Source organism: Megalobrama amblycephala, linkage group LG8 (genome assembly GCF_018812025.1).
Source record: "Megalobrama amblycephala isolate DHTTF-2021 linkage group LG8, ASM1881202v1, whole genome shotgun sequence".
In the NCBI taxonomy this organism is placed as follows: domain Eukaryota; kingdom Metazoa; phylum Chordata; class Actinopteri; order Cypriniformes; family Xenocyprididae; genus Megalobrama; species Megalobrama amblycephala.
In genome coordinates this window covers 26558338-26581436 of record NC_063051.1, presented here as the reverse complement: position 1 = coordinate 26581436, position 23099 = coordinate 26558338, and the positions used below count along the sequence as shown (strand labels likewise).

The following is a 23099-nucleotide window of genomic DNA, read 5'->3' as shown; positions in this document are numbered from 1 at the left end:
AGTTGGCTTGAAAAAGCCTTAGTTTTAGTTTAGTAGTTTTAAAAGCCAGACGAAGAAAGGGTTAGGGTACTCATAAAGTACATCATTCAGATTCATTTTAGTTTGTTCAAAAAATCAAATTGCAATTATTTTGACCAATGTTGCAACTGCAATTTTTAACTACAATATGACAAAATTAGCATTTAGCTACTTGAAATATCAATGGTAAAATGCTAAAGCTTAACCCTCTGGAGTCTGAGGCTGATTTAGGGCCTGGAGAAGTTTTGACATGCCCTGACATTTGTGCTTTTTTCAGTTGTTCATAAACATATTAATGACACAAGTGTCATTACACTGTATTCAGCACAAACTAGGCTACCATAATATGTGAGGAACATGTGTGTACATGTTTGTGTTTTTGAAGGAATAACGTTTATGCGTGGTTACTGAAAAAACAAAAAACTTAAGTCACTGATATAAGGCCAATAAAAGTATATTAAATCTGTGTTCACAAGACTTTTGGGTATTGAAGGTTGTAGACTAGAGTTTTTGCTTCAAAATTATGTAAAAATTATGCTGACTACTCTTTCATTTATAACAATATACTGATTTAGTTTTTGTAAGACACTTTTTGCCAAGAAACACGGTATGCGAGGAGGCGTGAATCTCCATGAATAATGGCTCATTCTCATCTGTGAAGACAAAAGAATTGAATAGTAATGACCTGAAAAGACTTGCATATTAATGAGGCATTTCAGTCAGGTAGGCTGTGAAAAAAAAACTTCTGTGATGTCTCAAGCTCATCATGATATATGAAACATACAGAAAAATTTTATTACAATATAAAATAATGGTTTTATATTATACTTTAAAATATAATGTATTTCTGTGATGCAAAGAGTCTGAATATAGGCTTTTAGTTTAAAAGCATGCACATTTGGAGAAATATAGGATTCTCATATGTTTATGTCAATTTTCTATACAGAGGAGTTATTTTTTATTTAATATTCATTGTTATCTCTATGAGCGCTGGTGTTTGCAATTCATACTGCAGCCGGAGGGCGCTCTGTGCATTTTAGTCCACAAATTCACCTAAGAGGAAGACGATATTCCATGAATGGTGTTTACCAATTCATACTACAGCCGGAGGGCGCTAAAGAAACAAAAACTCACTTAAAACTTATCAATAGAAGAAAACAAACAGGAATTTACTGAATGTCTTCCAGAGATCGCTAACCATGGCTTTTTCATCCAGAACAATTTTCAAGGCAATAAATACACGATTGAGATGATGAATGCATGTGTTGTCTCTGAATTTGCCTGTGAATAGCGCTGGCTCCGTGGGCGTGGCCGCATTAGTGGGTAATGAGCTGAATCACGGACTTCTGACATGGCTCTCTTTTCATACAGATTACATAAACACAGAATGTTTGTTTTCGATTTGACTTGCACGATTTAAAACCTGACATTTCAACGTTTTGTTAGACATAAGTATGAATTTTTTGTGATTAGTATTCACTAAGTTACACTTCATTTTCTGAGAACTATCAGATTGGACTTCGTTCAGAGGGAGATGAGAGATCACGCATCATGTTAGTTTTCTTTATTTTACAAAAAGCACAACATTTTGTTTTTACTCTGAGTGTATACAAATAAAAGGAGATATTCTATAGTTTCAATTGATGTATTACTTATGTCTCTATGACAAAAAATGACAGAGTATTTTAAGTCTGTTTTGCTGCAATGTGAAAAAAAACCTGCAAAACGCGCCGGCGCGTTTTTAGACCTCAGGGAGTTAACTAAAATGTTACATTTAGCAATGTAACTCGTCCTACAGCATTTGTGCTGCATATATGAGTGATACCTCAAATTGTGAGGCTTGTTGAGGAGAGGTTTGCTGTTATTTTCCAAGCAACTCAGACTCCTGGATAATAATAGAAGCTAAAAAGCCCTCATTTTTTGATGGAAGGACCATCTTTTCACTTGGACCAGTAATACCAACCACATAGAATGCAAAAACCACTTAGAACACCTTAGCGACTGCATAGCAACACCCTGGAAACTACCCACATTTTCATATATCATGGAGTTATCATCTGCACAGGCAAGTACAACTCACATTTTCTTCAGAAAATGCAAAAATGTATTTATCTTCTGCCCAACTCACAACATCTTACCTTCACTTCTCATCTGTAATCAATCTGTGTTGGCCAGTGTTTCTCTCACCACAAAGGGAACAAATGCAGCCCTATTTTGCTATTCTAGCCATGCAACACTAGCCAGAACCAGCCTTAAAGGGACACCCAGGACAGACCCATCAGGCAGAAGGAAGATTCAGAAATCCTGTGCTCAGAGCTCTGGCTAGACTTTTACACCACATCATCACCCAAAACATTTCCCAGACACATCAAACTGTCGTAGCTCCTCATGCCCAAGTCGTAAGTCTCTTTTTCTCTCAGTCTCAAATCCCATTTACTTTCTCCACAGAGAAATTGATTTTTAACAATAACATATAAAACTTTCAAGACACATCTACACCAAGTGGTGAATCGCCTTCTCCATAAGTCAGAACTTAATTTAATAATAATAAAACTAATAATAATTTAAATTAGTTTCCCCATATTCCCTATGAATATCTACACAAGCCAAAATCCTGTAGAGATATATTGTATATATTTATCTCGTATCACTCTACGGTTTCTTTCTTCTCACATTATAGAGTAATTTCAACTTAAATCAATATTTCATGTCCATATATTTATTTATTTGGTAAATCGCAGCATAATAACCAGTGTAATGTACATTCAGCCGGTCATTATCTCCAGATAAAGCTCTTCAGGGTGGCTGACTGCACATTATATGTTATAATGTGTCATTTGTAATGTTTGCTGCCAAAATGCAGGGGAAATTGTAAACTACTGCAGGTTAAGTTTGCTCTGTTGATGTATTTCTTGTCCGTAAGAGTTTTTTGTCTGTTACCAGTGGTTTCAAAGACATTTGTATTGAGCGGCTCTCCATCTCCGATGCCAGTGGCCTTGAGATGCTGACTCCTCGCGGGGTCACCCTGAGCATCACATTTATAGAGCCTGACGTAATGTTGGCACGAGCACTGGGACCATTTGTTCTCTCTGGATGGGCGTGTGCCAGCCAGAGCTCTGGTAATGGGCTGGGTGGCAGACGGAGACAGTGGGTGCATGAGCACTTGAGTATTTTTCCATTCTGACTAAAGCAATGATTGTGTCTCCAAACAAAAGATGGAGGTGGACCGGCAGTGCTGCCATAAAGATCTCCTTTCACAGAATTCATTTGAGTCCATTTACAATAATGATGTCATTTCTGTATGTTTTTTCGACCCTCTGTGACACAGGATTACCCTTGTGTGTACCTCGATGTTGGGGAATAACTTTTCATTTTTTCAGTACTCCTAGATAGATAGATAGATAGATAGATAGATAGCAATTTTAGATTGCGACTGCAATTTTTAACTACAATATGACAAAATTAGCATAACTAATAGGGGTGTGACGAGACGGGTATCTCACGAGACGAGACGAGACAGATTTTTACACACTATTTTTAAGAAATCCTTAATGGCGAAATACATGACTAGAAAAAATATTCTGCAGGTGTATTTGAAATGTTTTAACTAATCATCTTATAATGAATGTCATTCAGTTCTACTTTCTGAGTATGAATTATCATATGCAGTAAAAGACAACAATACTAAAGCACAGTAAAAGGTTTTGCCACAAACTCAACTGACTGACTTCTCTTCTGTATGATTTCAGTCTCGTCAGATCTTACTGTACATGATTTATGAGCTTCTACAACTTTTGACCTCCTAACTGAACTCCTTTCCACAAACTGATCATAGAAATAAAAACAATATAAATAAAAATGGTAACACTTTACAATAAGGTCTCATTTATTAACATTAACATATTAACCAACATCAACTAACAATGAGCAATATATTTGCTACAGTATTTATTAATCTTTGTTTATGTTAGTTAATAAAAATAGTCATTCATTGTTAGTTCATGATAGTTCACAGTGCATTAACTAATGTTAACAAATGAAACCTTATTGTTTGTGCTTAATAAGATTAAGAGAAAACTGTTATTCATTTTTATGGTAACACTTTACAAGTTGAAACCATAATCGCACTCTCTCAATATTCAAAGTGTAAATAAGACCAACTTTTTCTTTGATACAGAGCTAAGAGATGGTTACAACTACGCTGCCCAGCCTAAAATAGCTTTCATATTGAGAGATATTTGCATTAATCAAGGAGCCGCTTTCAAAATGCGGGGTATTGAAATCGCGTTTGAATGCGCGCGCGCGTTTACTTTCACTTTCAGCGATCGCGCGTGCGTTTACTTTCACTTTCAGCGATCGCGCGTAACTCTTTAAATATGGAGCGCCGGCAACCGTTATCCAACTTAATTAAATGTTTTTTATTTAAACACAAAGCAAAAGGACAGTGGAGGCGTAATGTAAACGTAGCGGTGGCATATTCTTTCCTAATCATCCTAACACTCTGTCATGGCAACATCACGAGACTACTTTTCGCCTCGACGAGAAATCTCGTCACACTTTAGTCTCGCGAGATCTTGTGACACGAGATCTCGTCACACCCCTAATAACTAACCATAGCTAACCTATACTGCTAACTTTACATTTTTCAGTACTGTGACATTAGCTCAGTGTTTTTTAAAATAGTATGGCCTCTCCAGTAACAAGTTGTAGCATGAAAAGACATTACTGTGTTTTGTGCTAAAGTAGACTGAGGCAATAATCACAATTTCATTTCATTTGGATTTAAACCATTCACTCGAGGAATCATGCTATAGTATTTACAGATTTTTTTTCTTCCAAATTGTAATGAAATATTTTATTTTATATATTATCAGGACATGAAAAATAGGACATTTAGGACCCTACATAAAGCAGAGATATTTTATTAAATTATAATAAGGGAGTTTTTTTTTTTTTTTTTTTTATGTTTTAAAATATATTCTCCCATTTACATCAAAGTAGCTTGTAGCTTAGCTCAGGACCAGTTTTAAATGGGTAGCTTGACTTAACTATTTTAAATAATGAGTTGCTTGTGGTTTGGCAAACTACAGTCTGAATTATCTTATCCCCAATACCGGTCTGTACAAACCACAGAGAATCAAGTTGATTGTTCATTAGTGCTTTCTGCAGCAATCCTACACCTCAGTGTTGTTCATCAGAATAACTCATTATTCACTACTTTGCGATGGGAGTCATTGAACTGAGATCAACATGTCACCAGTGGAATGCTCCTGTGCGTGTTCATGTACGAATGTGTGTCAGTGTGTTACTCCAGACTGAAGGCTGTGTCGGTGCATGTTCTTTATTAGCCGTTTATCGGAGTAAACTTAATGAACCTTGCCCTTGGCTTGACTGTTCTATTGTTGTTGTACTGGAGCGAGGGACCATCTGATCAGTACCGTCTGTACAGCACTCCAACACCTTCTGTCAACTGTGAAGTGTGCATCTGCTGCCGTATGTGTGAGTGTGTGTTTATGCATTTTAGATGCCATTATAGCTTGTACTCTATAGGCCTCACTTATAAAACATGAAATTATGTAAATCAGGAATTGAATGCATAATAATGCATTTACATTTGATTAGCCAAAAAATTAGATATGCTTTATGAATGAAGCCCAAAAGATTAGAAGGTCAAGACTTGGCTAGTCAGACGTAAAACACACATTGCATACCTCAGCCGAGCAAGTGCAATTGAGATGAATGGGAAGCTATTTTCAACCTCCTTGGAGGTTACTAAGCCAGCAATGTATATTTTAATTATGATCCAAAGGTGTACAACACCAGCACATGTTTAATAGAGACACAATGACTGTTAAACATTCTTCAACAACCCTGGTTAAAAAGAGTGGTTACACTTTATTTCGATGGTCCACTGTAGACATTCTACTAAATATAAATAAATTTGCAATTACATGTCAACTAGCTCTCATTAGAGTAGTAGTAGACTGTTGGGTTAGGGTTAGGTGTTAGGGTTCGGGTTAGTAGAATAAGTTGACATGTAGTTGCAAAGCAACTTATAATCAGTAGAATGTCTGTTGGGGAGCATCAAAATAAAGTGTTAGCAGATATTAAGCAGACAGTCTAATACTCTAATGAGATTTAGTTGACATATAGCTGCAAAGTTACTTATAGATTATCAAAATTGGACCATTGAAATAAAGTGTTACCAAAAGAGTGGATTCCATCTATTTTTATTTAGTTTTATGGTATTTAATGGTCCTTTTTTCCCTTTTCACACAGTTAAAAGAAATAGAACAAGTTCTCGAAAACTAGGAAAAAAAAAAAAGATCAGCATGAACTCCCACCTTAATATTTTCCTAGCTGTGTGAAAATCTTTTGTTAGTGAGTTATTCATGTAATAATCCATCTGGAATCATCAGCTGAAATGATCCATCTAACCGTTCATTTACTAAAGCAATAATCAGTTCATACACGAGCAATTACTGCAACAATGTCAGTGACATCTCTATAATTATCATACGAGACAATAAGAGACTCAGGTGCCGGATGAGTCAGTTGGACTCCATGCCTGTAGTCTTCTGGACAGAGGTTTCATTGGATGGTTTCTCTATGCAGACATGATGTGTATGGGTCAGTGACAAATGTTGAAAAGAAGTCTTTCTTCCCTCCACCACCACCCTCCCCTATTGTTTTGTTGGTGTCATACTGTACCATTTGATAACCTGAATTAAACAAAAAAAACTGATATATTTTAAAGAGATGTGTTGACATCAACACACAGTCATTGTCTACAGAGGTCATTTCTGATGTAATTTCCTGTTTTATTATTCGATTGTCACGTGACAACAAAACAGCTTCCTGCATGTTAGTTAATATAAGCTTTGATTTTGAAAGTTTTCCAAATATCAATAATATTTAATATTTTAATAATCAAAACTGTTATTAAAAAAAGTAATTGTCGTCATTGTATTAATTGCATTTAAATGTAATTTTAAATCGCTGTCACGTCATTGACCCGTTTGTCTTCTTAGAAAAAGACGTTGTATTTCTGAAGCAGAACAACTTCCCTCCCTGTCGTTACAAAGATGGCCATACACACACAAACAGGCTTTGATTTCTTTCCAGCATCCTGCAGTCCAGCCTTTGATTATCGCACAAGGTGACATGTGCCGGTTGAGGGGTGCCATGGTGATGCTGGTGTGACAGGTGCAGTCATCAGACTGACTGGAGGTCAAACAGAGAGGCCAAACAGCAAGCCAAAGCAACCCAAACTAGGGCAGGGCGTCACGGCAACCGAGCGCCTAGACAACAGGGTGTCATGGTGACGGAGGCCGGAGACAATCAAGGATAAGAGAACGAGAGCAGTTTCAACGAATAACAAAGACAACAACAAATAAACAGTTGTGGAAAAAAATGCACCCTGGAACTAGATTTTTGTATTTTTCCGAGAGTATGTAAGCATTGTTTGTTCATGCAAAAGTCGGCACAGTGATGCTGGGGTGTTTGCGGTGGTTGCTATGATGTTTTGGAGTGTTTTAGCATGTTTATGTGCAGTTGCTAGTTGAATGTTTACTAGCCAAAGCAAAAATACCCACCCAAAAGTTTGGTCACCAGATATTTCAATTCACTTTGTTTATTTGTGTATTTATTAGTGCTGTCAAATCGATTAATCACAATCTAATTGCATCTAACATCTAATCTAATCTATTTGACAGCACAAATATTTGTATATGGGTCATTGACAAATAAGGTTTTTAAAAGTGTAAAAAAGCATAATGGAGATGTAATTCATTTTAAAGTTTTATTAAATGTTAACAATGAGATTATGTGGTTTTTATTATCAGTTAACACAGCTTTTGTCATTTTTTACAAGATGGACAAAATTTGTCATCAAAAAAGTCATTCGGTTTAACCAAAATGTAGGTTTTATGGAATGACACTTTTGGTTATACCGAATGACAGTATTTTCTAACAATGCTAACAGGCTAATATCTAGTTAGATAGCTAGTTAGCTTGCTAGCAGTCTAGCAAAAGGACAATTAAAAATGTTATATTTAGTACAAGTTTTTAAAATATTACAACATTTTCCATGTTTTATAGCGGTTGTACCGAATGACCTGATGTTTCGGGACATGTGTATGAAGAAGAGAGAAAACATGAATTTTTCAAATAGTTAAGAGAGAATTAGTTACTTTGCTTCATGACCATGTGGTACTTTGCAGGTGTCTGAATAATATCACATCCTGTCACATGATATTGACCGCATGACTTGATCCAAAATGGTCCCATTATATTGGTTACTCCAAATGGCATCAATGAAATTCATTTTTCTGGACATTCTTTCTCATAACAAAGTAACGACTTCTACATATAATTTTAATACCATTTTGCACCGTTTTGATGTTATAAAATCTTACCAGAATAAAAAACTCTATACATTTATTACATTTTAAGATATTTTAATCACTAATTAAATGGTGATTAAAAACCGAATGGCTTTTGATCCTTCAAAATCTTTGAAATATCTTCATATGTAGCAAAATATAATTAAAACCTTTTGGATTCAATAAAAGAGATCTAGTTTTACTGCCCTACTTACTTTGGATGTCATATCTTTGTTTTTAATTATTATTAAGGCCTTTGGACAAAAAAATGACCCGTCACGTCATTGACCCATATGTTTCAATATTTACAATCATTTGATATGGCTTGAGTTTTTCCTTCAATGCACTTATGGGTTTTTAAACTATTTTAATGGCAAAAAGCAATGCCAACACAGGCCCCGTTTTTTTTTTTTTTACTGTACTATTATCTTTGAAGTCAGATGATACTTCTGTAAAAGAGTCATCTAATTAACTGTTAACTGATCTCAAATTTACAAACAATAACTCCTTGACGAACAGAGCCTGCAAAGTTAACTGCTGTTATCTGGCTTCTCTTTTCATTACGAGAGACGTGCTAGTGAACGAACACATCTTTATGAATAGGGAGATGTCAAACACAATGAAAAACAGGTGGCATGATATTCCCTAAGCTTCCTGCGAGTGCTATTGTATCGTAGCCCTAGCTGCCTGCCACATTTGACAAAAAAAAGACTACGCAGCACAGCTAATTTTCTAGGAACTCATCTGAAAAAATTATATAATTGGAAGAATGACCCAAGCTGAGATGCTGAACAACAACAAGCATTTCAAGGCTTTCTCATTCCTTTTGTATTTTCACAAGGGCGATAGAGTTGACTTTTGGGAAGTCGCTGCATCATAGAGCGATCATTATTCATGGAAGAAAGCATCAGTCATGGCACTTATTTGTAAACATGTTATTTGGAGGGGGAGGGGGAAGAGAGGACGGCCAGAACAAAGGAAAGAACATGTTTCCTAATGACACAGCTCTGCTTCCATGTTTCCGTTTTAATCAAGGTGTAGCTCGAGCGTTGCTTCCTCTGGCTTCTGATTGTATTCACCTTGGATGCCATAACCTTGACGTCAACATAATAACCCTGCGGAAAAAGATTATTACGCCAGGAACCTTTGATTGTGAGTGCTTTTAATCCATGTCCATGGAGCTGTGAAAAAATAAAAAAGAAGTTGTTTTCACATTTTACCTCTTCTCAAATATCATTAAATGGTAGATGTTTAGGCCACAAGTATAGATCATAAATTAGACGGTAAATAAGTAAACGTGCCTAATTATTTTTAGATTCACAGAGAAAACGAAAGATGCTGGTATTTTCTTTGAAACAGATCCAGTTGTTTGGTTCTTATCACTTGAATTTGTGTGCTTGATGGTGCTTAATTGAAGACGACATGAAAAGGATATCCTGAACGCTTTTATGTATGATGTATTAGTGAAGGTGGCGTTACACTAAGCTTTACAAATGCAAAATAATTTTAGACTCCACATTACAGTAGAGTTTAGCACTATATAGTGTGGCATTAAATCTTCCGTTGATCAATTGGACGACAGAATGTGCATTTTTTTCTACTATAGTTTTTCTATAGTTTCAGCTGGACCATCTTGGGTCGGTTTCATCCAGCCCGTCACATCAGGTCCTCATGGCAAGTAAGGTGGATATCGGATGTCTGTTTGAGGCAGGTCTCGTGGAGCACCAATTTGCATGTTAATGGAAGATGCAACCCTGTCAGCGGAATGGAAATCACAAATGAAGGGACAAAATGGGAAGAGAACAGAGCAAGAGTAATTTAGTTAACATGGCTGAAGCAGAGGGTCATTTGACATGATCAATCTGCAAATGAAATGATATCATTAAGACGGAGGAAGCTGAGAAATAGGTTTGAAATGCATTTATCGAAGAGGCTGGGGAAGAATTGATATCACTGTTGTGACCTACCATTTCCCAGGCTGAACTGAACATGTGATGTGCTTCTTAGTAAAGGTCATTGTTGTAAAATGACTGTCTAATTCCTTTGCTACTCTTACTGTTGCTTTTACTTGGTGTTAGACTTATGAAATATATGGCGACAATTCTTTTATTTTATTTTTTTATGGAATATTTCAGTGTGTATTATAAGTGATTTATCCATGCACATCATTATTATTATTTTTTTTTAATTTAAGTGCCCTCATAATCTTTAATCAAAAACATTATCTTTTCTCAACAATAACCTCTCTCTTCCAGAAACCTGTCATTTACATGAGATCACAGAAATTTGCAGATGACAGCGATCCAACAAACCAATCAATTACCTATTCCTTTCTTCTTCTTTATTTTTTCATCCATTTCACTCAGACATACATCACAGTAGGGAAGAAAAGACGGTCACAGTTTCGCACTTAAACTCCTAACCACAAGTATTAAACTTTGCTGCATAATTTTCATCTGACAGATAATAAAACCGGCAAAACTAGTAAGAAACTACCTAGCAACCACCCATGAAACTCTAGCAAAACCCTAGCGACCACTTAGCAATGTCCTAACAATCACATTTCAACATATATGAGCCAAATCTCGACATAAATATCAAATATTCACAAAGAAGACCCTTGCAACCAACTACCAGCAGCCAATTGTGTAGCAGCCGCTGTTCATCATATTGCAAACAGTTGTTGATAAAGAAAAATTTCATGCAATATTGTAAATATTTCCATTTTAAACCATGAAGGCGAGCCAGTGGATATCATACAAGCAATGTACAAACTTTGCGCTAGAGTTACTGTATGCCAATGAAGAAGTCTCAAACCCGTGTCAGTTATTCACTACAGAAATTGAAAGTAAAAACTGACTGAGCTTTTCACATCTGATGCTGCATTAACAGCGCATATTCTCTCAGAGACGATGAGCGCTGAGTCTACTTCAACATGTGCTGATAACAGTATATGACTGTCTTCATTTATTTTCTTAATATTAAGCAGTGAAAAAAAAATGAGAAAAGTATTTTGTGTTAAACAAGTTGCTTTTGAAATGAGTAAGCTAATCCAACATCTTTTAATTATCCTCGCAGCGCATCGGTTATGCAGTGATGCATAATAAATGCAGTGAGGCAATAATAAAAGGAACAATAATAATAATAATTTCATGCATTAAATGAAAATGCCAAATCCTCTTGATATGGCCAATAACTGATGCTTTTGTCGTTTTCTCTGGCTATTGTCAATATACGATATCAAAGTCTATCAGCGCATGAGGGGTTATCGCACGCCCATCCACTACGCCACTGCCAGCAGCTTAGTAACAACCCACAACACAACAGCCAAAAACACTCAGAACACCATATGGTTTAACCGGTTTCAACCATATCTCAGCACCAGAATATCATTAAAAGTCCACTGAAGTGCCTTGGAACACGTAGCTTTATTCACTGTGTTGACGTAATTTCCAATGAAACAGGAAGTCAGGGTGGGATTTGTCTAAAAGCTCCTCCCTTTTTTTCAAAATAGCCAATAGCGTTTCGCATAGATCACAGCTCGGCCAGAGCCATTGACCTCGTAATACCCAATTTTCCTCATCATCTCTAACCGTTTCTCCTCCATATTTCTTTAAAATATAGCATTGTGCGTAGAAATCAAATGCGTCCGAACGTTTTGTGGTCTGTGCCGACTCACGCATATGATCCGCTCTGTGCTCTTGTGTCTCTGGATGGAGCAGACTGTGCTCGACCTGCAGCAGTTCACGTGACACTAACATGATAATGGTCCTCATTCGCGTCAATGGAAAGCATATTTACACTGTCTGAATTGTTCTCTATCCTCTATATAGTGCACTATGTGCCATTCACTGTATAGAAACTAGTAAATGTGTGAACAAGTGACCGATTTCAGCCGCAGCTTCAGCGTCTGTTTATACACTCTAAAAAATGCTGGGTTAAAAACAACCCAAGTTGGATTGAAAATGGACAAACCCAGCGGTTGGGTTAAATGTTTGCCCAACCTGCTGGGTAGTTTTATTTAACCCAACTATTGTTTAAAAATTGCTATATGGCTAGCTTAAAATGAACCCAAAATAGTTGGGAAATTAAAAACCACATGCAATTAGAGGCAACAATAATAGACAAAATGTCTATTAATGTTTATTAATAAGCTTTAATATTTTATTAATATAAATGTAATAGTTTATTAATATAAATGTATTAATAAGCAATTTAATAAATGTTTATTGTTTAATAATTATTCATTGAACATTAATAAATGTTCATTTCCAACATACTTTGGGTTAATTTTAATTAAGCAATACAGTAATTTTTAAACAATAGTTGAGTTAAATAAAACTACCCAGCAGGTTGGGCAAACATTTAACCCTACCGCTGGGTTAAAACAACCCAATTGCTGGGTTTGTCCATTTTCAACCCAACTTGGGTTGTTTTTAACCCAGCATTTTTTAGAGTGTAGTGTAGGAGGGGGTGGGACTTCAGATTGTAGAGAGCATTTGATTTGTCTGCGGTGATGTCATTAAATCCGTGATCTATTTTAGTGGAAGTGAGAGACTGTAAGTTTTGAATGCTTACAATGAATTTTGTCATTGTTTTGGAACACGCCAAGTTATACGTAACCTTAAGGCTTTTAACAGCTTTTAAGGCTAAAAGCTAAAAAACTTAAATTTTGATTTCACAGAGACTTTAAGACATAAGGGTGGACAGCCAAATAAAATACCCTAGCAAAGCAGTTTACTAAAAAAAAACATTAGCATCCATCCACAACATAAAGTAGCATCCTGCTTGGATGGCTTTTTTTTGCAGTGGCAAGCACCGCACACATTTCCTTCAGCAAAATGTAGAAATCGTTCTCCCTCCCTCTCTTTCTTTCTATTTCTTTCGTAATTGTCATCACTGAACACAGCACTTTATATGCAGACCAGTTGAGTAACCTCAGGTGCTTGACATACAGTCTTTTGAAGAGGAAACTCATTCAGAAGAGGTGTTTTTAAATAAAGGAAATGCATTTCATCGGTGGAGTTTGAGGGTGAAATTGTTTTCTTCTGTGAAGTGTGTGTTTCCTCCCTTTCTCTATCTTCCTCCATTTCCTGTAGTGCACAAGGGTTGTCTGTCAAAAATCAGAAAATCCTCTCAAATTCACCATAAAGTTACTGTGGATTGAAAGCTCTCACACACATAATACATTGCTAGAGCGGGAAATGTGGGGCAAGTTCAAACAGAGACACACGCTCTCCCTCTCTCTCCTCTCGTTCTCAGCGCCCTCTCTCTTTCCAATCTCATTTATGAAATTCATTTTCCTGTCACTGTGACTCAGTCTCTAATTCATCCCTCATGATTCCTCATGTCAGTCCCATAATGCCATGCTCCTATGCCTCCTCAGAGACCATTAGAGGAGTGATAGGGATGGACTGTGTCTAGCTCAGTGACGTGCGGGCGGTTTGTGGGGAAGGGGAAGGCAAGGACTTATAGGCCATCAGTGCGTTGTCTAATGTTGTACACAAAATTGGCTCTTCCAAAATAGTAAGCTCCTGTCTGATTGGTCGGCTCTACGCAATTACCAGGAGTCAGGGTGCAGAGGCTTTATCATTAAAAATGATCAAAAAAGATGTTTATAAGTTCCCAAAACAGTTGAAATAAGCAAAAATTTGCTGGAGCTGCCAGAGTTGGAAGGTTCTTGGCATTGGAACTGTACTGTCTTAAATTATTCAGGAAGTGCTCACTGAATATTGTATAATAATGTATAATATTCAGTGAGCACAACTATGAGTTCTGGCCAATTTCAGATTTACGTCACAGAAAAAGTGAACTTTGTTTGTTCACTTTACAGTACATGTTGTTCAGATGTCCACACCCTCTCTGAGTGGGTGGTCGGGCTAAAGCTCTGATGGGACTGTAACAGTAGCACAACACAAACTTGGTACCAGCACCACAACCGGGACATAATACCATTTCCTCAATCAGTTTGAAGGGAGTGGCAGTAGCAATTAAACCATTTTGACTCCATCTGGTAGATTAAAAATGCTGAATGCCCGCAGGAGCCTGAAAATTACAGAGTGGCAGCCCAAAAAATAACAAACTCCTTTCAACATTGCCATCACGTTGTAATAAACACATGTCTGAATCTGAGGAGGCTGTTCTTTTCTTCAGTTAGTTTGTTTTCCCTTGATAACAGACGGGAGTGACAGGTCTCCCTCCAGGGATAAATATTTAAATTCACGTGGAAATAGGGCTGGCTTCTATAAATGGCACGCGCATACAGTACGCCTAGTGAAAAAAGTGACAAAAAATCTCTGAACGTCAGCGTGTATAGTGGATTAATTATTATTTGTTGTTGATGTGATTGTTGCTGCATTATTCCACATTTTTATCACACATTATGGATGTAAATCAGACTTTGTGCCATTATTTGCATTGCGTGCACTCACACAAACATGTCAGAGTGATGGAAATATCGATTCTGGCCTCTCGTTCAGGAGCAGGTATGGAGCTTTAGTCCTGATGAGGGATGAGGGCCGAATCTAACGCTGGTTTATGGGACACTGAAGCACCAAATGGCCCATGTTATTAGCTTGATGACAAGAGAGGAATGAAGCTGCCATTTTAGGAATAGATTAACTCCAGAGGAGGGTTGGTCATGAAGAACCGCTTCTTTAAATCTGGTTCCATTAAAAAAAAAAAAAATAAAATAAAATACTGGATTTTCATGATGTTTGGATCTGTTAACGTTTCATGAATGTTTGCATTCTCTGCAGATGTGGACAGAGCATCAGAATATTCTGTTCATCCAAGTGACTCGTGCATTCCTAGACATTTCAATAATGTATGTTTGAAAAGAATTTAAGTCATTATTTTATGAAAATATTGGCATCCTCCCTAGCGCTCCTTGGTGGGTTTATAAGAGATCATTTGAGAAATGGGGCATAAACTGCTAAGACTAGACTTACAAGTTAGTCATCCAAGTTTTCCCTTAAAGACTTGTCGTATTTTTTTTTTAAGTTAGTTACATAAAGATTGGTCTAATTTGATACCAAAAAGTAAGACTGAAATCCCCTAACTAACTTGCTAGTAGGTCAGACTAGGTCTTAAAGGTGCAATGTGTAAATTTTAGGAGGATCTGTTGACAGAAATGCAATATAATATACATAACTATGTTTTCAGTGGTGTATAAAGACCTTACATAATGAACCATTGTGTTTTTATGACCTTAGAATGATCCATTTCTATCTACATACAGTACAGTCCAAAAGTTTGGAACCACTAAGATTTTTAATGTTTTTAAAAGAAGTTTCGTCTGCTCACCAAGGCTACATTTATTTAATTAAAAATACAGTAAAAAACAGTAATATTGTGAAATATTATTACAATTTAAAATAACTGTTTTCTATTTGAATATATTTCACAAAGTAATTTATTCCTGTGATGGCAAAGCTGAATTTTCAGCATCATTACTCCAGTCTTCAGTGTCACATGATCCTTCAGAAATCATTCTAATATGCTGATCTGCTGCTCAAGAAACATTTAATGCGTACAATTGTACAAAATATTTGTGTACAATATTTTTTTTCAGGATTATTTGATGAATAGAAAGTTCAAAAGAACAGTGTTTATCTGAAATCTAATCTTTTGTAACATTATAAATGTCTTTACTGCCACTTTTGATTGATTTAATGCATCCTTGCTGAATAAAAGTATTCATTTCTTTAATTTCTTTTCAAAAAAATCTAAATAAAAATTCTTACTGACCCCAAACTTTTGAACAGTAGTGTATAATGCTACAGAAGCTTTGTATTTCAGATAAATGCTGTTCTTTTGAACTTTCTATTCATCAAGGAATCCTGAAAAAAAAAGTACACAACTGTTTTCAACATTGAAAATAATCATAAATGTCCCCTTACATGTTAAGTCGCCATTTTGCGCCACCATGTTTCTACAGTAGCCCCAAATGGATAAACTGCTCTAGAGAGTGCTTTTGCTTGACTGACTACTCTCTGCTGTCTCAGATGATGGCATTTTTGTCCTGTGTTGGCCACCGTAGCTTCTCTATATTGCACCTCGCAACCTCAACGCTAGATGCCGCTAAAATTTTCACACTGTACCTTTAAGACATAATGGCTATGTTTATGCAACTGGCCACTGGTGATGTCCAGTTGAAGAGCAAATCATTCAGATATTCTCAGTTTGCTGTTCACAAACCATTCTAAATGATTTTTTTTTTTTTTTTTTTTTCTTTTTGCAAGTAAAATGTTTGTAAGTAAATTCCTGACTGGTGGTATTTCTTTTGTGAATGAATTGGTGCTTCAATGATTCATTAATTAGACACAAAACGACACTGACCTGTTGCCACCTATTAGTCTAGCAACACAATCTCATGGCAATTTGTAACTATTTTACATTTTGGTGGATTGTTGGCAAAAGTAAAGGCTCTTTCAAACCAAAAATGAAATGAATAAGCCTCAGGCTGAAGGAAATGCAAATTCACACCTTTACAGTAGAGGGCGCAGCTCAAACAAACCTTTCAGCTGTGCTGCCGTTCAAAATCAAAAAAAAAAAAAAAAAAAAAAATGTAACATGAATGTAATGTTTATCTAAAGTAATTTTTGTTTATTATTATGGCTGATTTGGATAATTGAACAACAGCGGAAAAGACATTGGTTAATAAAGTGAGATTAAATACATAAAGTTTGTATTATTTAACATTTAATTACTGCAGTTTGCATTTCACTCTTTTCATTTTGAGGAATACTGAATATGTTTTTGTGCAAGTGAGATGAGTAAATGCATGTTCACATTTAGTCTATACTCTAGAACTACAGTATCCATCACACAGCGCACAGAAGGCCTCTGCACTTACTCCTGCTTTCTCTCAACATGGGGACGAGAGGTGTCAGTGAAAAAATAAATAAATAAATAACTTGTTACTTATTTGAAAAAAGTAACTCAGATATTTTGTTGTAAATTTACACATTCACTTTACTAGTTACTTGAAAAAAGTAATCTGATTAATTATAGTGTGTAACCTGGTAAGGACCTTCCTGCTTATTTTTTTATTAATTTTTACATTGTATGAATTCATACGAAATCACGACCTCATAACATAGCTGCGTTCAGGTTGAGATCAGGTCGGGTGTAGCAATGGAACCCATTCAAACAAACATTGAACAAGTCACAGTTAAGCTCAATTTCTTTCGATTCCCACCCCTGCTCAAGAGAATCTAACTTTGATTTATACCTAAAGAGAAAATACAAGAGCAAAAATCATTGAGAATGTTGGCATGTCATCTTGGGTTAGAAAAAAAGTAAAACTAACCAAAAAAAAAAAAAAAAAATGTTTTCTGTTGCATCTCACTGTGTGCTGATTATGTTGATATTGATATTAGTCATCTGTCCTTTGTCCCAATGTATTTTAAAGTGATGCCATAAAAATCTCTTGCTTCAGCGATTCTTCCATTTCCTGCGGTAACTCTGGCAGTCACTTATGCCTTATCACACCAATTATGTAGAGACATGGCGCTTTGGCTTCCCCCCTCCCCTCATCAGATGCTCATCTTTTCCCCATTTCATTTATTCGTCGTCCGGCTACGGCATGTGGCTGTCTTTCATATACAGTTCACACAGTTCTCGCAAACACAAGTCAGCGATCTCCCTCGACGATGCATTTTTCAAAGCCCTTTGTTCGTTGTAGGAAATGTTAGAAATGTTAGTTGTTACGGTGAAAATTAGAGGCAGAATTGAAACCCTAGCGCTCCAAACAGTATTGTATTACACAAAGTGTATGAATAATAGATGCCTTGTGTCCGGGATTCACAGAGTGGTGTTAAAATGAAAGTGTGTTTTCAACAGAACGCTATTATATTACAGCATTATGAAAGTGTTTGGCTTGAATGCAGGTCGTAACGACGTGTTTAATGTGGGCCTGTATTCAGGAAGCTTTTTGTTTGATTGTTTGTGTGACAGATGTGAGTGACGTAAGGAAAAGAAGGGATTTTCAGTGTTTTGCTGAACTGGAGCTCTTCTGTGAAGAGATGAGGTGATCGAGTTAATCTAACACCACTTTATATTTAGCAATTCAAGCTTTTTTCAAATCAACTTTAGGCCCAATTTTTATCACTCAGCAGCTGGTGGGAGAGAGAAGCCTTTAAGCTGGACTGAGAACAGTGCAGCCAGCGGTCTGTGATAACAGCCCAGGGCACAGTCTAGTCACATGCTGTAAAACCAAGAGCATACGTTTGTTTTTTAACACTCATAGGGACATTTGAAAACCCTTTAAAGTGTCCAGACGTAGATGTTTTGCCCAACACAGTCAAATTGTCTGTTCCAGCTGAAAATGCAGTGATCGGCTATGTTCAATCATGTGGAAATAAAACAAACTATATATTGACTTGATCAGTTTAAGACTTGAACAGTATAACACACTTTAATTATCTTCATTTGGGCAATTAATTATGAATATAATGTAATTATTTTATATAAATGAATGTTTATATCAGTATTTTTCTATTTTAATTTTTCAATAATAATAATAATAATAATGAATAATTTCTTTCAAAATAAATATAATTATAATAAAGAGGTCCTTGATTTATGATTTCACTTTTTTTAACTTTAGTTAGTGTGTAATGTTGCTGTTTCAAGATAAACAACATCTGCAAAGTTATGATGCTCAAAGTTCAATGCAAAGGCAGATATTTTCTTTCACAGAAATGAAATGGCTGGTAGGGACTACAACAAGCTTCTTCCTGGGTTGGTGACATCAAAATGTACATAAACCCTGCCCCTGGGAACATGCAACAAAGGTGGCTAGGCCATGTTGGGCTGCTTTAAAGAAGAGGAAGATGTTGTTGTAGTAGAGTGTTGTTGCCATACCGCCATTTTACGCCGGACTGCTTCACAAACGAGGGTCAATTCAATGCTGGATTTGCACAAAAGATTAACATGACGGTACATGCTAGTCGATGAGTTGAATCAACTCCACAGCAACTACATAAATTTATCCACTAACCATTCAGAAACATTCAGATGCATTCTAAAAGTTGTAACTTCTTCCTGAGTCTCTCCATCAGTGTCTGACTCCGGTTTGAACAATGTAAGGCTGAACACCGTTACTGACAATCTGCATTTTGGCTGCATGAGATTCTCCAGCTTTGTTGTTGTTGAGCAACTGAAACACGAGCTGTTAAAGCTCCTCCCTCTTCTGGAAAGGAGGCCAGGAGCAGTAGCTCATTTGCTTTTAAAGGGACACACACAAAATCTGTATTTTTTTTTTTTGCTCACACCCAAATAGGGGCAAATTTGACAAGCTAGAATAAATGATCTGTGGGGGATTTTGAGCTGAAACTTCGCAAACACATTCTGGGGACACCAGAGACTTTTATTATATCTTGTAAAATGGGCATTATAGGTCCACTTTAATATCTGTACATATGCTTTATTGATTGATTTTTTTTTTTTTTTTTTTTTTTTTTTCTGTTGTCTCGCTACATTAGACTTTTGTTTGTGACAACTTGTATATAAATAACCCGCAACTTTAATGATGCTTACTGAAGTTACAGTACATGTTTTTGAGGACTAGAATAGTTATCAATTACTCATTTTATCTTAACGTTGTCCAACCAGGAGTAAATAAATACACAGACCGGCATGTTGCAGATACTAAATGACTCCTTAAGGATTATCTTCATTATATTCTTGATTATATTTGACAGTGCAGTTGAGCTGATGATACCACATCAATTCCCACGATGCACTCTGCATCCTGGCGTGGGTGGAATGTTAGTGTTATTTTCCACTGTATTTAAAGTCAAATATATTCAGCATAGTTTTCTATTTAGGACATTATAACAAACCTTTAAGACATTATGTTCATCTCATACAGCTTCATGTTCATTCACTCTAGGTCTTATGACCTCAACGCACAATCCTAAGTAATTTTGCTCTGTTTGTGTCCACAGATGGACCTCTAGGACCGAGAGGCTTAGTGGAGGCCACAGAGATGTGCACCCAAGAGTGTCTGGTGTTGGGCCACTCGGACAACTGTTGGATGCCGCCGAGCCTGAGCTCGTACCCTTCACCCAAGTCCCCCGTTTCCTCTTTCAACAACCAAAAGGAGTGGGCTAAAGAGAGACTGCTCAATGGCCACACCCTGACCCGCAGCTGGAAAGGTGAGCGCGGAAGCCAGGAGCAGTTCGGGGACAGGAAGACCTACGGGAGCTCGGAAGGACATTTTGGCAGCGGCGGTCACATGGCCGACATCCCGTTGGCCAGCCTGAAATCTTACCAGCCCGCCTCTGGCCCCGACAGTCCTAAAGAACAGCAGCTTTAAGAGTGTTTTTGGGTTCGTTTTGTGTCCGTCTTTTCTCTTTCTCTTGGATCATCCCAGCAACTTTTGAGAGCTTTAGTCCAATCCTCTTTTTTCCCCTCCTTTTCTTAGATCGATGCCTATGCGGTGTGATAGTTACGTGTATGGAGTAGACCTTAGACTTTATCGCTTATGCAGGACAGTATACTATGCGAATCCGACTCGCCGACGGCCCGTCTGCGAGGATCTTCTCGTGCAAATCCATAGCTGCCCTCAAACTCCCATGGTTTGCTGCAAATTCACATTAAAAGGGATCATCTTATACTTTGTCTTGAACAGAGACTGCAAACAAACCGTTCAGGATAAACAAAACAGGGCTGTGCTCTATGTATCACGGTTATAAAGAGAAAAAAGAAAAAAAAAAAGAAAAAAAAAAAAACGATATAACGGCTGACCAATATATACAAATATTGTGACGTGGTTGTTTTTGAGCTGTTTTGGGACTATATTAATCTACACCATCCGAGAAAATGGAATCTACAAATGGAGAAAGCTTTGTGCTAATTAACACTGTTAGTGAAAATCGTTTAGTCTGTCATCGTTGAAGTGTTTGTAAATAGGACTTAATACTAACCGATTTTATGTACTTGTAATAATCACATGGAATAGATCAGTGAACATGACAGCTGTCTTTTATCATTCATTGTGGGACGCGTTGTTTTTATCGGCCTTTTGTCATTAACGTCATTGTCTTCTGGAACAGAGGACCACAGTCTGGATGTGTAAAGCAAGCATACACACGGTTACACACACGCACAAACACACTTAAACACACACACACACACACACACACACACACACACCCCCTCTGGAGGAGAATTAACGAACGAATCCTGGATGATAATGTCAATCGGTCATGACATTGCACAGTTGCCCAGTTTTTTGCATTTACTGAGTCGATGAACCTGGCAAACTTATTTTTTCAAAGCTATTTTGTATTATTGATGTAAATGCTCAATTTCTACTTACTGAAATGGAAAGCTTGATGTCTTTTCCTCAAAAAAAAAGAAAGAAGAACAATTACAATTCAACAGCAATATATTTGTAAATTCTCGACATCTAATTTCGAATGTCATTCTTGTACATGTTTAAATGAACTCGTGCTTTAATTGAGAGTAGTATTTGAGAAATAAGTCCTTTTTCTTTCATAATATATCGTGTATGCCCGTGATTTTTGACATGCAAGAGAATTGAGTGTAGTTTTCATGTCTGTGAATTCATGACATATGCTACGTATCGTACCGATCTAAACAATCGCTGGCAGCGAAACGTCAGCAGCCCCTAGTCTCCGAATGCCGAACACGGTAAATGTTTGTCGGGCGCCAACATACTCAGTCATTCCAGAGGAAAAGTAAATAAATAAAAAATACACTGTCCAAACTGGAGAAGGTATTAAAAGACAGAAAAAAACAATGAACAGAACGTGATCAAAAGAGCATGTGCATAATTTAAGGACTGAGATTTTGGGTTGATTTCTGCTTTTTCTTTAAATGTTTGGGCTGTTCTTTTTTCCCTTCTTGTCACATGGCATGGCAGCCAGTTCAGATGATGAAACCGCATGCTTAATGAGACGAAATAGCTTTAAAATGACTTAGTTTCACCTTCTTTTCATTCAGTTGATGATTATTGATTTGTAACGCAGTGAGATCATTCATTTTGTATAGCACCTTTATGTTTGATCACAATATTTAAAGTACAAAAAAAGGGTATAAAAAAAAAACAATATGAAAAGAGACAAGAGTGGGTGTGAGTTGCTTTCAGCAGTATGTTTGTTGGTTGTGGGGACATTTGACATCATAGATATTTAAACAGTTACTCCTTGTTACTGCTCTACAGGTATACCGCTACTGCAATAAATGTTTTAAATTTGTGCATGTTTGTGCCTTTTTTTGTTTCTCGCTAAATTGCCTCGTCTTCAAATGCTACATTTATTTTATGGGAATATTTAACATAGGCTTCTTCTACCATGTACTTATGGTCATTAAGCAGTTTTATTGCTCAGTGGTTGATCTTTCAGAGCTCAGGAGATTTAATGATGGTCTTTAAAATATCACTAAATATTGCTTTTGATGAGAATTTAAATGTTTGTGTTCATATTAAATTCTTGAACTTTTAAGTTAGCAAGTTCTAGGACTTTATTTATTATTATAATTATTATTTTCCTTCTGGAGAAACATCTGAAAAGCTCTGAGTAAATCAATTGAGTTGAGATCCCATTGATCTGTCTTTCCTACAATCTCAAATATATACGTGACCCGCACTGGCAAAATGAGTCAGAATGTGCACAGGCTAATTACGAGCTACGGGCAAAAGTCAAAAATGTTGATTTTGGTCGA

The 23099-nt window shown here is 36.6% G+C and overlaps 1 protein-coding gene across 4 annotated transcripts in view; it reads left to right on the top strand.

Moving 5' to 3' along the window:
* LOC125274137 (protocadherin-9) overlaps positions 1–22633 on the top strand; it is a 323443-nt gene extending 300810 nt beyond the window's left edge. For 2 of the 4 annotated variants that reach the window (XM_048200269.1, XM_048200268.1), the window contains exon 5: positions 20357–22633. In XM_048200269.1, the coding sequence (XP_048056226.1) occupies positions 20357–20727 (371 nt within the window). In that variant the 3' untranslated portion in view covers positions 20728–22633. Of the gene's footprint in view, positions 1–7143; positions 7769–20356 lie in introns of those variants that run through there. The other 2 variants (XM_048200272.1, XM_048200271.1) reach the window with 2 other exon arrangements.
* The last annotated feature ends 466 nt before the right edge of the window (positions 22634–23099 follow it).